At 28.6% G+C, this 14,922-nt stretch overlaps 1 protein-coding gene across 4 annotated transcripts in view; it reads right to left on the bottom strand.

Annotated features, from left to right (window-relative positions):
• LOC107448569 (tetratricopeptide repeat protein 21B) overlaps positions 1 to 14,922 on the bottom strand; it is a 96,466-nt gene that overhangs the window by 56,049 nt on the left and 25,495 nt on the right. For 2 of the 4 annotated variants that reach the window (XM_016063823.3, XM_071187859.1), the window contains exons 1-2: positions 2,723 to 2,877; positions 367 to 496 (exon numbers count right to left, since the gene is read on the bottom strand). In XM_016063823.3, the coding sequence (XP_015919309.1) occupies positions 367 to 496; positions 2,723 to 2,749 (157 nt within the window). In that variant the 5' untranslated portion in view covers positions 2,750 to 2,877. Of the gene's footprint in view, positions 1 to 366; positions 497 to 2,722; positions 2,878 to 2,946; positions 3,083 to 11,947; positions 12,005 to 14,922 lie in introns of those variants that run through there. The other 2 variants (XM_071187857.1, XM_071187858.1) reach the window with 2 other exon arrangements.

Here is a 14,922-nt window from a genome sequence, read left to right as displayed (position 1 = left end):
ATATATATATATAAACCCAAAAATTGGGATAGCTGTTCAATGACGGTTATAAAATACAAAATAAAATATAACATTTATGCTGTCCAACTATTAAGAGAATTTTACCGGATTAAAAGCCCAAAATAGCTTGCTGCTATTATAGCAAGAGTAGAACCATAACTCATATTAGTTAATCGAAATAGTGACAGAACTCTCCCATTCTGCTCCAAAACCATGAGTCCTATCTGAAGTGACTTATCCTCGTAACCACAGTAGCAGCAAGCATGTGAGTTTCACGTCTGGCAAAGTTCTTTTAATAGTGAGGAAATACTCTAATCACATTTTATTAGCTAATTTTAGTGCTAAAAATAGGAAAGTTACAAATACCTTCATGAATGAGTGAGACACAATAATATAATTTAAATACAGGGTTTTCAGGATTTCTTTTGATCCCTTCCACAGCAATGATTTGCATTGTTCGATACATTCTAGCTCTATTGTAGTAGATTATAGCATCCTAAAAAAATCAACATTTAAATCCAATAATAAGTCTATAAGCTAGTATAGGACAACATACATTATATTCGTTTGAAACTCACATAATATGCTAAACAGTTTATTTTAAATTTGTGAACTAAGAAAATTAACATACTATAATACATATAATGCAATGATTTTTTTTAAAAAGGAAATAAATTTTTATTCACACAACTTAAAAAAAACATAATTCAAAATATTACATTTTATAATTTTAAAAAAAATGAAGAAGAGACTAGATAATTTAGATTAAATGCCCATGTGAAAAGACAAAAATTTCAATTTATGCAGTACAGGGTTTCTGCTATGGTAGCATATGGTTCATAATTTTTATGAAATTCTAAGTTTCACACCTGCCAGAAATCTATTTTTTAAGTGGAATTTTAACATTTTAATACAAATAAAAATGAAATATATCAAAACTTGCAGACTGGCAAACAAAATCTTATTCATAAGCAAAGCCACATCTTAGCATTTTGATAAAAGAATTCTTGATCTCAGCCTAAACCTTGTTAGAGAAAATCTGATTACACACTATAACCATCAAATATGCCAAAAATTGTTGAGGCAATAGAGGCAGATGAGTAGTTCTCTATCGCATAAAATTTAAAAATAAAAAATATCATGCCATCAGATCTACGTAAGCAAAATTAAAGGAAACATTAAAACAAAAGGGAAAAAACACTAATTTCTTTTTTTTTCTGTATTAATGGTAGTAAAATAAAATAAAACTGATTTTGAGCATCAAATTCTCTTGCTGTTTTTTCTCGATGGAAGTGCTTAATCAGTTCTTATTAAAAATATAGATTTCAAACATAACCCTTTCCTTGTTCTTAAATTTCTTGTTTTGTTTATCAGTAGATGGAATTCTTATAAATAATGCACATAACTAGGTGGATAAAGAGTAGAGAATTTATCATCTGCTCAAAATCAAAGACATTTTTTATCTTCGTTTCTTTTAACATGGAGGCTTTTTTTCTTCTTTCCTTTTCTTGAAATTTTGTTTTATTTTTGAAACAACATTTAAAATGCTAATTTATTTCATTTCATAAAGAATTTTGCAGATAAGAATGTTGTAAATCAATTTAATTTGCCCAGTACTTAATTGTATTTTTAAGAATGCTACTTTTAATGCTTATTTATTTTAAAAAGCTAAAATTAATTAAAATTAAGAACATTTTCACTTTATTTTTTATAATTACTAAATTTTTTCTCAGAGAATTTATTTTTTCATCCGATAAATTTCAATCTCTTTCATATATAATATTTGTTATCAGTAGTAAATTGAATTGACTGAATAGTTTTTTTTCTATTTCACTCTTTTTTTTGTGAAATTTTCTTTTTTTCCCTATAGTGTTGTAGATCAATTGAGGTTTCTGATTAAAAAAAAATAAGAACACAAAAGATGAATACTAATGCAAGAAATGTGTGAGGAAAAATTTAAACCAATTATGGTGGTTTCAGTTCATTGGCGTTTCATTGAAAAATAAAGTAAAATAAATTAAGTCAATAAAAAATATATAAAAGAAAATATAAAATTTAATATTATTTCTACATTAATCCAATATAATAAGTTCACTCAGAATTTAATAATAGAAACATTTGCTACAGTAATACTTCTAATTTTGATTCTAAAGCGCTTAAAAAAGAATTTTTACTCCTTAATAGTAGCATCATTCATTAGATATAAACAATTACCAAAATGAGTTGACGTATTATCTTATTCGAACTTATTTCCTTAAAAGAATACAATCATGTCATATTATTTGTATTTTTGCTTAAACTGATATTTCCTTTTTAAATTCTCTAACGAGCAAGTAATATACATACCATTCAAGTTTCAGTGGTACTTGTTTTTCCTTTTTTCAATCAAGCATTATTTTAACAGATCTAATCAGCATAATGAAATAGTACATACGAGAAAGAATATAGAGTGCCTTATTATCTTTTAAAAAGATCAGTAGATTTGATCTTTTAATGACAATTGAAATTTTAATTCTTTGCTGAATAATTTCGGGATCAAATAGAAATAGCATTTTTTCTTAATTATAAAATATTCACTTTTCATACAGCATATCTTAAAATGGAAAGTTTATACAATCGATAAAAACGAAAATTTGGAATTCTTGGATCATAATTACCGTTCAAAGGAATCACTGCTTTACTTTTTTAACTAATTTAAAACTAAGTTATTAAGCGAACTTACCTCGGTGTGGTTGGAAAAATCCGCCATTTTATTAATTTGAGTACTTTAGTTGTTAAAGAGATTTATATTAAAAACAGCATTACAGAACTTATAGGACCGTTTTTATTTACAAAACACCCGCACATACAACCCAATACTAACTGCTTTTCTTTGTTACCAGGGTAACGGCTTTAAGGAAAAACTAGATCTCAATAAAACAAATAATTTAAAAGTTATAATCTTACTAAAGCACATTAGACAGGACCGCATGTGATCAGTCGCGAAAACAAATATTTTTCAAAATTTCCACGCCACTTTCTTTTGTAACTACTATGTTCAATGCAGTTTTCAGTTCCATATAGTTTCCTAACTTGAGAGTTTTTAATCTATTCAAAAATCAAGAGTTGTTATTGTTGTAGTTCATTTACGTCGCTCTAGATTCGCGTGCAGGTCGTCGGGCTACCGAAGCGGAGGTGCCATCCCCTCCGCAGAGGATCAAAATTGTGATGGCATGTCTTCGGATCATCCTCCGGGATGTTTCCCAGGCCGTCGCCAATAGCCCATTGTGCAGCTCTAGTGCGACGTAAATTAACAACAACGTCGCTCTAGAGCTGCACAATAGGCTATTGGCGACTGTCTGGGAAGCATCCTCTGTATAGGGGATGGCTCCCCACTTCTGTAGCCCGACGACCTGCATGCTTCCTTCTTCTAGGACTCTCCACACGCTATTGACGAGAGCATGCGAAGTGTTGCTATAGGTAGAGAAATCTGCTCTACGTCACCTCCAGCCCATTTCAATCTCCAATAGGTCATTCTCACTGAATATAATTTACTTTTGCACCGAAAAAAATCACAAGCAGTGAGAATGCTCCACGCGAGATGCTCCTCATACATTCTCAGCATTTGCTAGCGTATGAAAAAGAATCGGATATAGTGAGAACGGGCCCTGAGGGCAATTCGTGCCAACTATTTCATAAAAAATCATGAAGTGCCCACACTCATGCTAGTGATATAGGCGATCGCAAAGCTCGAATACGCCACCTGGGGAGAAGGCCGGTTCCATGCCTCTCCTCCTCTTTTCAGTTGCATGGATGGTGTTTTCTACACTAGGGAACACTGCAAGCTCCATACCACCTACACTTCCGGGTTACTGTTCCCGGTGTATTTTAAAGTCATTTGGCTCACAGCGTGATCGTTGTGTTTTAATATTCTTACAAACGTGGTATTTGATTACTTATTACTTGTGCTTACAATGATAACAATATTTGTGTTTGCAATGCTAAAGGTGCTAACACTAACGTAAGATGGTGCACAGCTTGCAACAAGAACAAACAGGAATAAGCAAATGGAAAGAGGACAAATCAGGACTGCCAAAAAGGCGAATTATTCAAAATATAGCAACCATGTCATCTATTTTAACAATATGTCTGTAAATAACTAAAACAAATTTTCACTTCAAACTCACCAGAATTGCTTAATAACATTAATATCTTATGAAATACGGCGGATTTGAGCTCAGAAATTTTCTAATTTACTTCTTTTATTGAAAACAAAATTATCCATTTGAAAATATCGCCTCGTGGAATAAGCTGTAGTAAGCAATTGCAAGCTTTCTAACCGGAACCAGAGCAGGTATTGAGCTCGAAATTGTTATTGTTTACATTCATATTGAAAACACCATCAATAGGAATGTACTACGACATTTTTCCTTTTCTTAACATTTTTCGTATTTAATTGTTAAAAATATTTTCTTAAATTTCCATGACGCTTTCATTTAGAACTATATGTTTAATGTAGTCTTCAGTTCCTCAGTTCCATATAGTTTCCTAACTAAAAGGATTCAATCTATTTAAAAATCAAGACGGAAGCTAACATGCTTCGTTCCTCTATGAATCTCCACACGCTAATGGTGAAAGCATGTAAAGTGTTGCAATAGGTAGAGAGTTCTGTAACCTAGAGCCCATTTCGATCTTCAATACGTATTTTCGACTAAATAAATTCTCTTTTTAAATTTTCGTCAAATATTTCTTGAAATATATGACTGTTTTTAGATAAATCGACACTCAATTTCTTAATAGGATGCCAGTTTCAAATTCCAAATTGAGAAAAATTAGCGTGTGTTGGAAAGAAGCAAATTTGTTGTTTTAAATTTTTTGCTATTATTTCTTTTTATGTATCGATATTTTAAGACAAATTGACAATTACTTTTTAACATGTGATCAGCTTTAACTAAATTTCACAATGCAAAAGGCTATAAAATAATTCGCAAATTGCCCACTCTTATGTTAGCGGTATACATGTTCTTATTGTCGCTGCATTTAGTTTGTCTCGGAATAATCGTTCTTTTTTAAACTTTCTATAAATATTTCCTGACATTTATGGATTTTTCAAACAAATTGACACTCACTTTTAATTATGAAGCCTGTTTTAAATAAATATAGCATCACAAACAATTAATAAAAAAAGTCGTAATTCATTCATCCCTTTGTAAACGTTATAATTACTCTAAAGTCGTATGTTTTTGACAAAAAAAGTTCTTTTTTTAAATGTTTTATAAATATTTCGTGACATATAATGGCGTTTTCAAATAAATTGGTGCTTTTTCTTTAATACGAAACTAGTTTCAAATGCATTTCGCTTTGCTATAAAGTTTTCAAAATTTGCAAAGTGTCCTGCGTTATGTTAACGATATACATACCTTGAAATTAGCAAGTTTTGAACTTAATTTTTTGAACTAAATTAAGACATTGACGCCCAATATTTGATAACCAGTTGCAAATGACTTTTGCTTAACACTAGAAAGACTGAACTTAGCATATACCTCTATATTGCCCAAAGGCAGTCAAAATGACTGACTGCATTGTGAAAGAATAACTTATGTTTAAAGAAATTTGTTTAATAATTTTTTTATTATTATTTACAGTTATATAACAAGTTATTAGTAAATATTAACAATAAAAAAATTTACTTCACTTGGCAAAAAATAATTTATGCATTATTATTTGTACATTTTTTGTAAATGAAAAAGCAGTCAAAGTGACTTCCTTGGGCACTCTAGTGTTAACAAAAGATTAAAAAAAATTCGATAAGTGTCCATCCTTATATTAGTGATATACATAATCTGAACTTTCCATGATTGGGACAAAAATTCTTTCAATTTTTTTTATAAAGAATTCTTGACATATGTGGGTGTTTTAAAACAAATTAATTGTCACCTTTAAATAGGAAGCTAATTTCATATTAATTCTGCATTGTAAGAAAATTGCAAAAAATTTCTCAAACTGTCCTACATTTAATTATATATCTACTCTGAATTTGGCATGTTTTGGAGTAAAGAAGTTTTTTTTTTTTTTTTTTTTTTTTTTTTTTTTTTTTTTTTTTTTTTTTNTTTTTTTTTTTTTGGACACTTACTTTTAGTTATGAAACCTATTTCAAATGAATTCACATTGCTGAGCCTTTTTATGAAATTAGCAAAATATCCGTCCTTATTTTAGCGATACTCTTACCTTAAGCGTGTTTTGGACTAAATAGTCTTTCGAATTTTCTATAAAAAAATTTTGATATGTGCGTTTTCAAACAAACTGACGCTCACTTTTCAACATTAAACCAATTTTATATTAATTCCTTATTGTGAAAAATTTCTCAAATTGCCCTCATATTCTCTTTACATATTCTTTAATTATAACTAAAATAATGTTATCTAATCAGTAAAAAAATATTATATAAAAAATTTGGAAATTAAATACTTAGATATAATTCAACATTCAGTGAAAGACAATGTTCATGATCTTGGATTATTACTGAATTGATTGGATAATAAGAATTGATTACTCACTGTTCTTTTTTTCTTTCAAAAATGCACTGCTGTATTATATTTTTCAGTAAATCAAATTTATTAATTTAACATTTTCCATTAATTTTCTCGTAATCTAAGTGACCCACAAAATATAGGGATATCACGCTATTTGCCTGAGTGGCAATAATGCTCTACATAGGATTTTAAACTGGAAAGCAATATTTGAGTTTTGAGTGATTTTGAATTTTTACAAATTTTAAATTATCTAATCAAGGCTTGTTCCAAAGCAGGAGGAAATCGAGCGATTTTTTTTACTAAGATGAAATGACAAAATACGGGCCAGAAAAGAGTATTTTTTTAGAATTCAAATCGCAGCAAAAATCATGGTCAGCAATTACACTGGTCAATGCCTTCTTCAATCATATCCAAACAAATGGAAATAACGCCAAAATCATGCGAAATTTAATTTAACTCCATGAATTTCTAAACATAAATAGCGTTTCTATTACTTTTGTTCTTCATACGTTTTATGCGAATATTCATACATTATCAATTATCAGAATAAATTTTAATGTTTTGAGCAATGAAAAATATTACATACATTTGGGGTCTAAAAGTTGTTTTAAATTATAAGCGCAGTTACTTTGCTTCATGAATGTGTAAAATGTGATTCGCGTTAATGGCTTGTAAAAAAATAAATCTTCATTTTGTTTAAAAAATAACAAATATTACAGGTTCATTCCAAGTTTTTCCAACTACCATTAAAAGTTTGCAATTCGGAAAACTAATATACATATAGATTTGTTAAGGGTTAAATATGATTATGTCACCATATCACTTTTTTTAAGCTACACATCAACAAAGAAAATCAACTTGAAGTTTGATATTACAGGCATATATAACCGTTGTTGAACAGCCGACCCAATTTTTGGGTTTACGACTACTAATGTTCAACTCCGTAGCCTTGTAATTTTGAACCCAATCCAGAAGACAAGGGAACTCTTGGATCAAGTATTATGAGAAATTTGCCTTCAGGGAGGACTTAATGATGGAACTGACCCGCATTTGCGTTACATGGAGAGAAAGACCACGAGAACCTCCCACGGTTAGCCTGACGGCATGAGGACTCTACCCCATGATCTGTCTACCACTGAGGATATCTGTCTACCACTGTGGTCGGTGCAAACAGGATGAGGAAATCGTATCTACCAGTCATCGCCGGGATCGAACCCCGGTTCACCTCATTGGAAGGCGCGAACGCTCTATCCCCTGAGCCATCGCGGCTCAAATTAAATGTATAGAGCGGATATATTTTAAATCCAAATTAATTTTAAAAATCATAAAAAAAATAGAATAACAAAAATATTGTCACAATATCCTATTTACGCATACTAATGCTGCACCATTTAAATCGAAAATACTCTACTAAAATAAATAGATCAAAGAATAGTAGTAAAATTTTATACATTTATGTTGACTATTGATTACAAAACTTTAAATCCAATTTACTCGAAACTACGTTTCTCTTCCTTGAAGAATCTCCAACTAGACAATTTTCAACCGATTTATTTCAAATTTTGAAAAACGGAATCAAATTCGGAGGATTTTTTTTTTCACCTCATAGCATAGCTAGTTATGGATAATTTAAAAAATCAGTTATAAAAATAGTATTAAATAAGGGCTAATATTTTAATTTTTTATATTTCAAATATGATGAAACGAAGATTAAAATAAGTAAAATGCGCAAAAAAAAAGAACTACCCGGAATAACTTTTGATCTTCACGTTCTAGTACTCCATCTTAATGTTTCGAGGGGGTGACTTCAAATATGCTAAATATTTAGTGCATACAATATTTTAAGTTACGAAATCAGACATAAAAAGGTATTTTCTCTGAATAAACATACCTTATATTCAACTGATTTGGATTTCTGACCCCCAAAATATAAGGAGTAGCCGCAATCCTAATTGTTTGATCAGGAGAGCGATCCAAAGTTTGGACCCCCTAATGTTATTTTATTTTTAGCTTATTTCACCATAACTTGAGAACTTTTTAAGTGAATTGAAAATTTTCATGCGTAATTATAAAATTCTTTTATCCAAAGATAATTCCATGCAAAAATTAATTTCAGTAAATATTTGTTAATTTTTATTATATTATTTAACAATAGTCGAAGAATTTTGAATTGTAAAGTATACAATTTCTTGCATAATTTTATAGCTTCCAATTTTGCATGGCAAAATATGAAATTTAAGCGAAATTGGTTGAATAGTTCCTGAGAAATAGAGTTTCAAATATACGATTTTCTTAAAATTCGATTTCTCAGGAACAATTCAACAAATTTTGCTCCAATTTTTTATTTCGCTGTATAAAAATAGATACTTAAAAAGGATGCAAAAAATTTTATGTCTTGCAGTTTAAAATTTGTTTGACTATTATTAAATAAAATTATTAAAAATAATTTTAAAAAAAATATTCACTAAAATGTTGCATGGAATTATCTTAGGATAACAGAATTTTGTAATTGTGCGCAAAATTTTCTCTTCCGCTAAAATAATTCTCGAGATATGGAGAAATACGAAAAAAGTAAAATTAATATTAAGGTTTCAAAACTTTGAACCACTCTCCTGGCTAACTAGGGGACTATATTTCCCAGATTGCAGCTACCCCCTATAATTTTGAGGTCATTAATCTGAATCCGTCGAAAAAAAGGTATGTTTATTCAGAGAAAGTACGTTTGTGTAACTGATTTCGTAACTTAAAATATCGTCTGTACTAAATAAATAGCATATCTGAAGTTACAACCATTAAGATTGAGTCCTAGAACGTGATGATCCGATCATTTGATCATAAGTTATTCAGGGTGGCCCGCTTTATTTTTTATTTTATTTTAATTTTATTTATTTATTTGCGTACTGTACCACTAGCTAAAAAATTTATTAAGTTAAGTATGTCTCAATCATTTCAAAATTCGTTAAAAAAAATCCCTCGTTTTCTTAGGCTTTTACTGAGTTGTTACCCCTTAAACGACTTGATGACGAAAAATAAATAAAAACAATATAAATTCCATTTTATTTAAAAGGTTAATAAACTAATTTGATAATGATATTACCTTTTTAATGAGATCATATGCTTCCTGAGCTTTTTTGTACCACCAAATATTTAAAGAGTTTTTTAAGTTATGAGAATAAAAGTATAAAAACTTCCCCTATGTAATGTATAACATGCCAGTAACTTGAAAAGATAGCATAAGTTAGCTTTTGAAATAGCTTTTCGAAAAATACATCAAAGAGCTATCTTTCAAGAGCCTGTTACAGATAATACATTAGAAAAAAGTAATTTCCTTATTTGGATGTCCGTGTTCATTATCATCCTATTGATCGCATTGATAAACCCAATTATTCCGTGAAAAATGATTCATCCTTCATTGTACAGTGCACAAAAAATAATAAATAAATAAACAAATAAAAAACGGACCACCCTCTTTAACTTATGATTCTAATGATCGGATCCTCACGTTGTAGGACTCAATCCTAACGGTTTAAGGAGGTGACCTCAAATATGCTAATTAATAAGTGCAGACTATTTTTTAAGTTACGAAATCAGACACATAAACGTACTTTCTCTGAATAAACATACCTTAATTTTGACGGATTCGGATTTTTGAGAGGGTCGAATTTAGGGTGTAGCCTCAATCTGGGAAAAATGGTCCTAATAGTTTGGTCAAGAGAGCTCTCCGAAATGTGGATTCCTTAATGTAATTTTATTTCTTGTGTATTTCGCTATATCTCGAGAACTTTTTATGCGAAATGAAAACTTTTTGCTCACAATCATGAAATTCTTTTTTCCAAAGATAATTCCATGCAAAAAATAACTTTCAGTAAATATTTATCATTTTTTATTATTTACTTTGATATTAATCGAAAAAATTTTGGATTGTGAGGTACATAATTTTTTACATCATTTTAAAGAATATAATTTCACATGGAAAAATGCCAAAATGTGAGCAAAACGATCTAATAGTTCCTGAGGAATTGAATTTCAAAATAGTCAGAAATTTAAATTTTGATTTCTCAGGAACTATTTGACTGAATTTGTTCAAATTTTGCATTTGCCATGTAAAATTATATTGTTTAAAATGATTAAAAACAATTTTATAACTTGCAAAATTTTAATTTATAAATTTTCAATTGAAAATTTTTCCGGCCATTATTAAATAAAATAATAGAAATTTATAAATATTTACTAAAAGTTATTTTTTGAATTATCTTTGGATAAACGAATTTCATAATTGTGTGCAAAATTTTTTTTAATTCGTTTTAAAAGTTCTCGAGAAATGGCGAAATACACACGAAATACGCAAAAAGTAAAATTAACATTAAGAGGTCAAAACTTTGGAGCGCTCTCTTGACCAAACTATTGGGACCATATTTCAGAGATTGCGGCTACCCTCTATACTTTGGGGGTCAGAAATGTGAATCCGTTAAAAATAAGGTATGTTTATTCAGAGAGAGTACGTTTTTGTGTCTGATTTCGTAACTTAAAATATTGTCTGCACTAATTATTTAGAATATTTGATGCCACCCCCTCGAACCATCAAGATGGAGTTCTAGAACGTGAAGATCCAATCATTAGATCAAAAGTTATTCCGAGTAGTTAAATTTTTTCGCACGCTTTACATATTTTAACCTTCGTTTAATCATATTTGAAATACAAAAATTTTAAATATTAGCGCTTATTTAATATAATTTTTATAACATATTTTTTTAATTATCCATAACATGCTGTGCTTATAAAGACGAAAAAAAAAATCATCCGAATTTGATTCCGTTTTAATTTTTTGAAACCACATGCACGTTGTTTTCGTTACATGTAGGATTTTTAAAGTATAATTTTTTTTGCAAAATGGTGTTTTCTTTTTCTTTTCTTTTATGCATTGTACATTATATTTAGACTGATTTTTAAATTATGCGTATAAAATGTTGTAAATTTAATATGTTTGGTTCTTTTTTAATGTAAATTGCTTCTTATACATTTTTAAATACGTTTTATTGTTAGAAGTTTAATTTTATGTTATTTTAAATAAGAAATAAAATATTAAATTCAATTTTAAAATTTTGATAATGTTTTTGGTGGATTTCAAAGGCGTCCAAGTATTATCTTTGAATTGATTTCAATGAACTAAATTAGTAAAAAATTATTCCAAAATGCGGAAAAAAAGGTCGCTTATCATTTTTGCTTGACTCCAAAACTATATGTCCAATGGAATAGAATTTTATACACATAAGGTTAACGTTCAAGTTAGCAGGAAAAAAATTGTGTGCTCTGATTTCTTCTTTTTATCTACACTGATAAATTTCATCGATTTTGCATTGCTACAATCCTAAAACTTTCTGGATACTTACATTAAATGGCATTTCTCGTCGCCAACAATTTGAATCCAAACTTACCTCTCTTGTCAGTAGAAAACTTGGAGTTTATCTTAGAAAATAGTTGACAGTGCAAGCCTGCAAAAAATGAGTTTATTGAGTTTTTAAAAGTTACCTTGAGGCTAATCGCCAAGCATAGTTAAACATAACTAATCATTATTTGACACTTAAAGACAGAATTTGCTTTGGTGTTGTATAGTACTACGTCATTTATTAAATCGACACTTGGCATTAAAAAAAATTTTGCTTTTGAAGGGTGCTTTTGAAAAGTTCCTCATATTTATCTGAACATTTACATTAACTTTCGAATAAAAGACTTGAATTTTTTTTTAATGCAGCACTATCAACTTGGTTTCTAGAATCAAAATAGTTTAAATTATATGATTAGTTTTTTTAATTAATAAATTCTTTCAATGCAAATTTTTATTAAATAATCATTAAAAGTCAATTTTATTAACGTAGTACTTCTCCTGATGGAAGGTTCTAAATATGCATCAACTTTATAATTGTTAATAGATATCAAGTGTTTGGTCAACAATGAAAGTTTTTTAATTTTTAGTTAATCTTTAAAATAAAATTTTTTTGACAAAAAATTCTTTGGCTTGCTTTATTAGTTGTTAAATAATTTACCTGAATTCAACAAATATTTTAATATAATTGCATGAATACTTGTTTCTTAAAATTGAACACAGTTCTTTTTTATTTATTTATTAGTTTTTAAGTTCTGTGATGTTTTGTATTAGGCCTCAGAATGTTTAAGACACTTTCTCACATTTTCTCACAAAAAAAACAACATCTATCCAGATTCAATCTTTTTAGTAATTTTACTACATTATTATAAAAATAAGAGAATCGAAAATATTAATAAAAAAATATGATTTTGTCATTAAATGGTTGAAAACAACATCGAGGAGAAATTCATTTATTTACAGAAATAGACTGAAGTGTTTTCAGAAAATATGTAGAAAAATAATAAGGTAACCCTTATTTTATGATGATTCTGAACTACGCCTACTACCTAGAATTCATTCAGTTGATTGGCTAATAGTAAATATCACATGTTTTCCGGTAAACTAAATGTTTGTAAACTGAGCTGATTACTGTGCAATTTTAGTTAGTAGAGTAATAATGCGCATGTGCCATTCTTTGGAAATGAAACCATCAATGGTGAATATTTACTAAAATCAACGCATGTTTACAAAGAAGATATTATCAATCATTTGCATTAAATTACTTGATGCGGTAAGTAAAATAAAGTTTCTAAATATGTCTTGTAAGAAAAATACATAAAAAACAGATATACTTGTATGTAAAGAAGGAAGGATGCATATTTTAGTTATTTGATTTAAGTTAAGGTATATTACTTGGCAGACCTGCATCGGTAAGTATAAATTTTTAATTTGATTTGAATTTTATTAGTGGCAATAGTTAAACATAAACAATCAGCATCATTTCTATTTAATAACGAGCTGAATATTTGGAGCGAAGTAAGTCGTTTAACTTAATTTGTTTATATAATACTTTTACTTTTGCTTAGAAATATTATAGGTAGGTTAATATTTGCATAAACAGTGAACGGTAACTTTATATAAATTTTATTTTTCATCTTGTTAGTAATCATAGTCTTATGGATACAAATTTTTCATAAAATAAAATGCATTCAAGCAAAATATATTTCTGAAGTAAAATATATTTGGAAACAAAATATATTTTAAAAGCAAAAATTATATCTAAAGACGATATCACACAATACAAGAAAACTGCGTACTCAACTTTTTAAATAACGACATGAAGAAACTGTCATTAAAACACAAAAAGGAATTAATTTTTGCTGTTAATTTTACTCTGACATATATAGTTTTATAATTCCTTTGATATTCTCACAATTGTCAATTAATTTACTTGCTATATTTGCTCAATATGCCTCAATTTGATAATATTTATATGCCTATATTTGAACAAAAAAGTAACAGGACAGGAGCAAATTTTTGAAAGGACTTATAAATGTTAATTTCTTTTACTTCTTTTGACTTAGATATCCATAACTGATATCCCATTGTGTGAGACAGCATATTTGGACAATTCTGAAACTTAATTGCATATAATTTAGAATATATAAAACCATTTTCTTGGGTACTTAGCAGCAGTTTTGCACATTTCCTGGATCAGAATGACCTAAAATTTTTTACTTTAGACTCTTATGAGTTTCCAGTGTTTCCCTTCTTAGTTCTTGCTCTTTAGTTTTTCCTAATTCCAGTCTTATACACTGAAGTATTATATTGTGGAAATGAACTGTTGCACATTAAAGTTAAAATTAAGAACACATTTTTCTTTGATATATTTAGTTATTGTAATTCTTTTTAATTACTTAAAACATTTTGATACACTTAGACACAAGAATTTCTAAAGTTTCCTTTCTTAATTTTTGCTCATTAGTTTTACAAAACTCCAGTCTAGTGCACTGAAGTATTGTATTGCAGTAATAAACAGTTTCATATCAAAGTTAAAATTAAGAACAAATTTTACTTTGATATGTTTAGTTATTGTAGCTCCTTTGATACACTTCAGACATTTTTACAATTTTTATAGATATTATTTATAGTTTAAAGCTAAACAAAGTATGAAGTCATTAAAAATTTCTAATGACTTTTAAATAATCAAATTGTTTTTACCTGATTTGACTTCGATGTCCCTTATCATCTCATAGTCTGAAATAGCTTTTTTTTAAAAAGTATTCTGTACTTTGATTGAATATTGAAAATGTAATTACACTTGTTTTGGTACTTTGTAGGATTTTAGAAGACTTCCTGTACATGTAAAATGTGCACCAGACAACTTTTAATCACTTCACAAAGTTTCCTTTCCAGTTATTGTTTTGTATTATAGTTTTAAATCTCCATTTTAATGTACTGGGCCATAATTTGTTAAAAATGAACTGTTCACGAAAGTAATGGAAGTGTCTTGTTACAATGAAATATGTCTTGTAATGTAATGAA

The sequence above is a fragment of the Parasteatoda tepidariorum genome, chromosome X1 (assembly GCF_043381705.1).
Source record: "Parasteatoda tepidariorum isolate YZ-2023 chromosome X1, CAS_Ptep_4.0, whole genome shotgun sequence".
NCBI lineage: Eukaryota > Metazoa > Arthropoda > Arachnida > Araneae > Theridiidae > Parasteatoda > Parasteatoda tepidariorum.
This window is presented reverse-complemented; position numbering and strand designations above follow the sequence as displayed.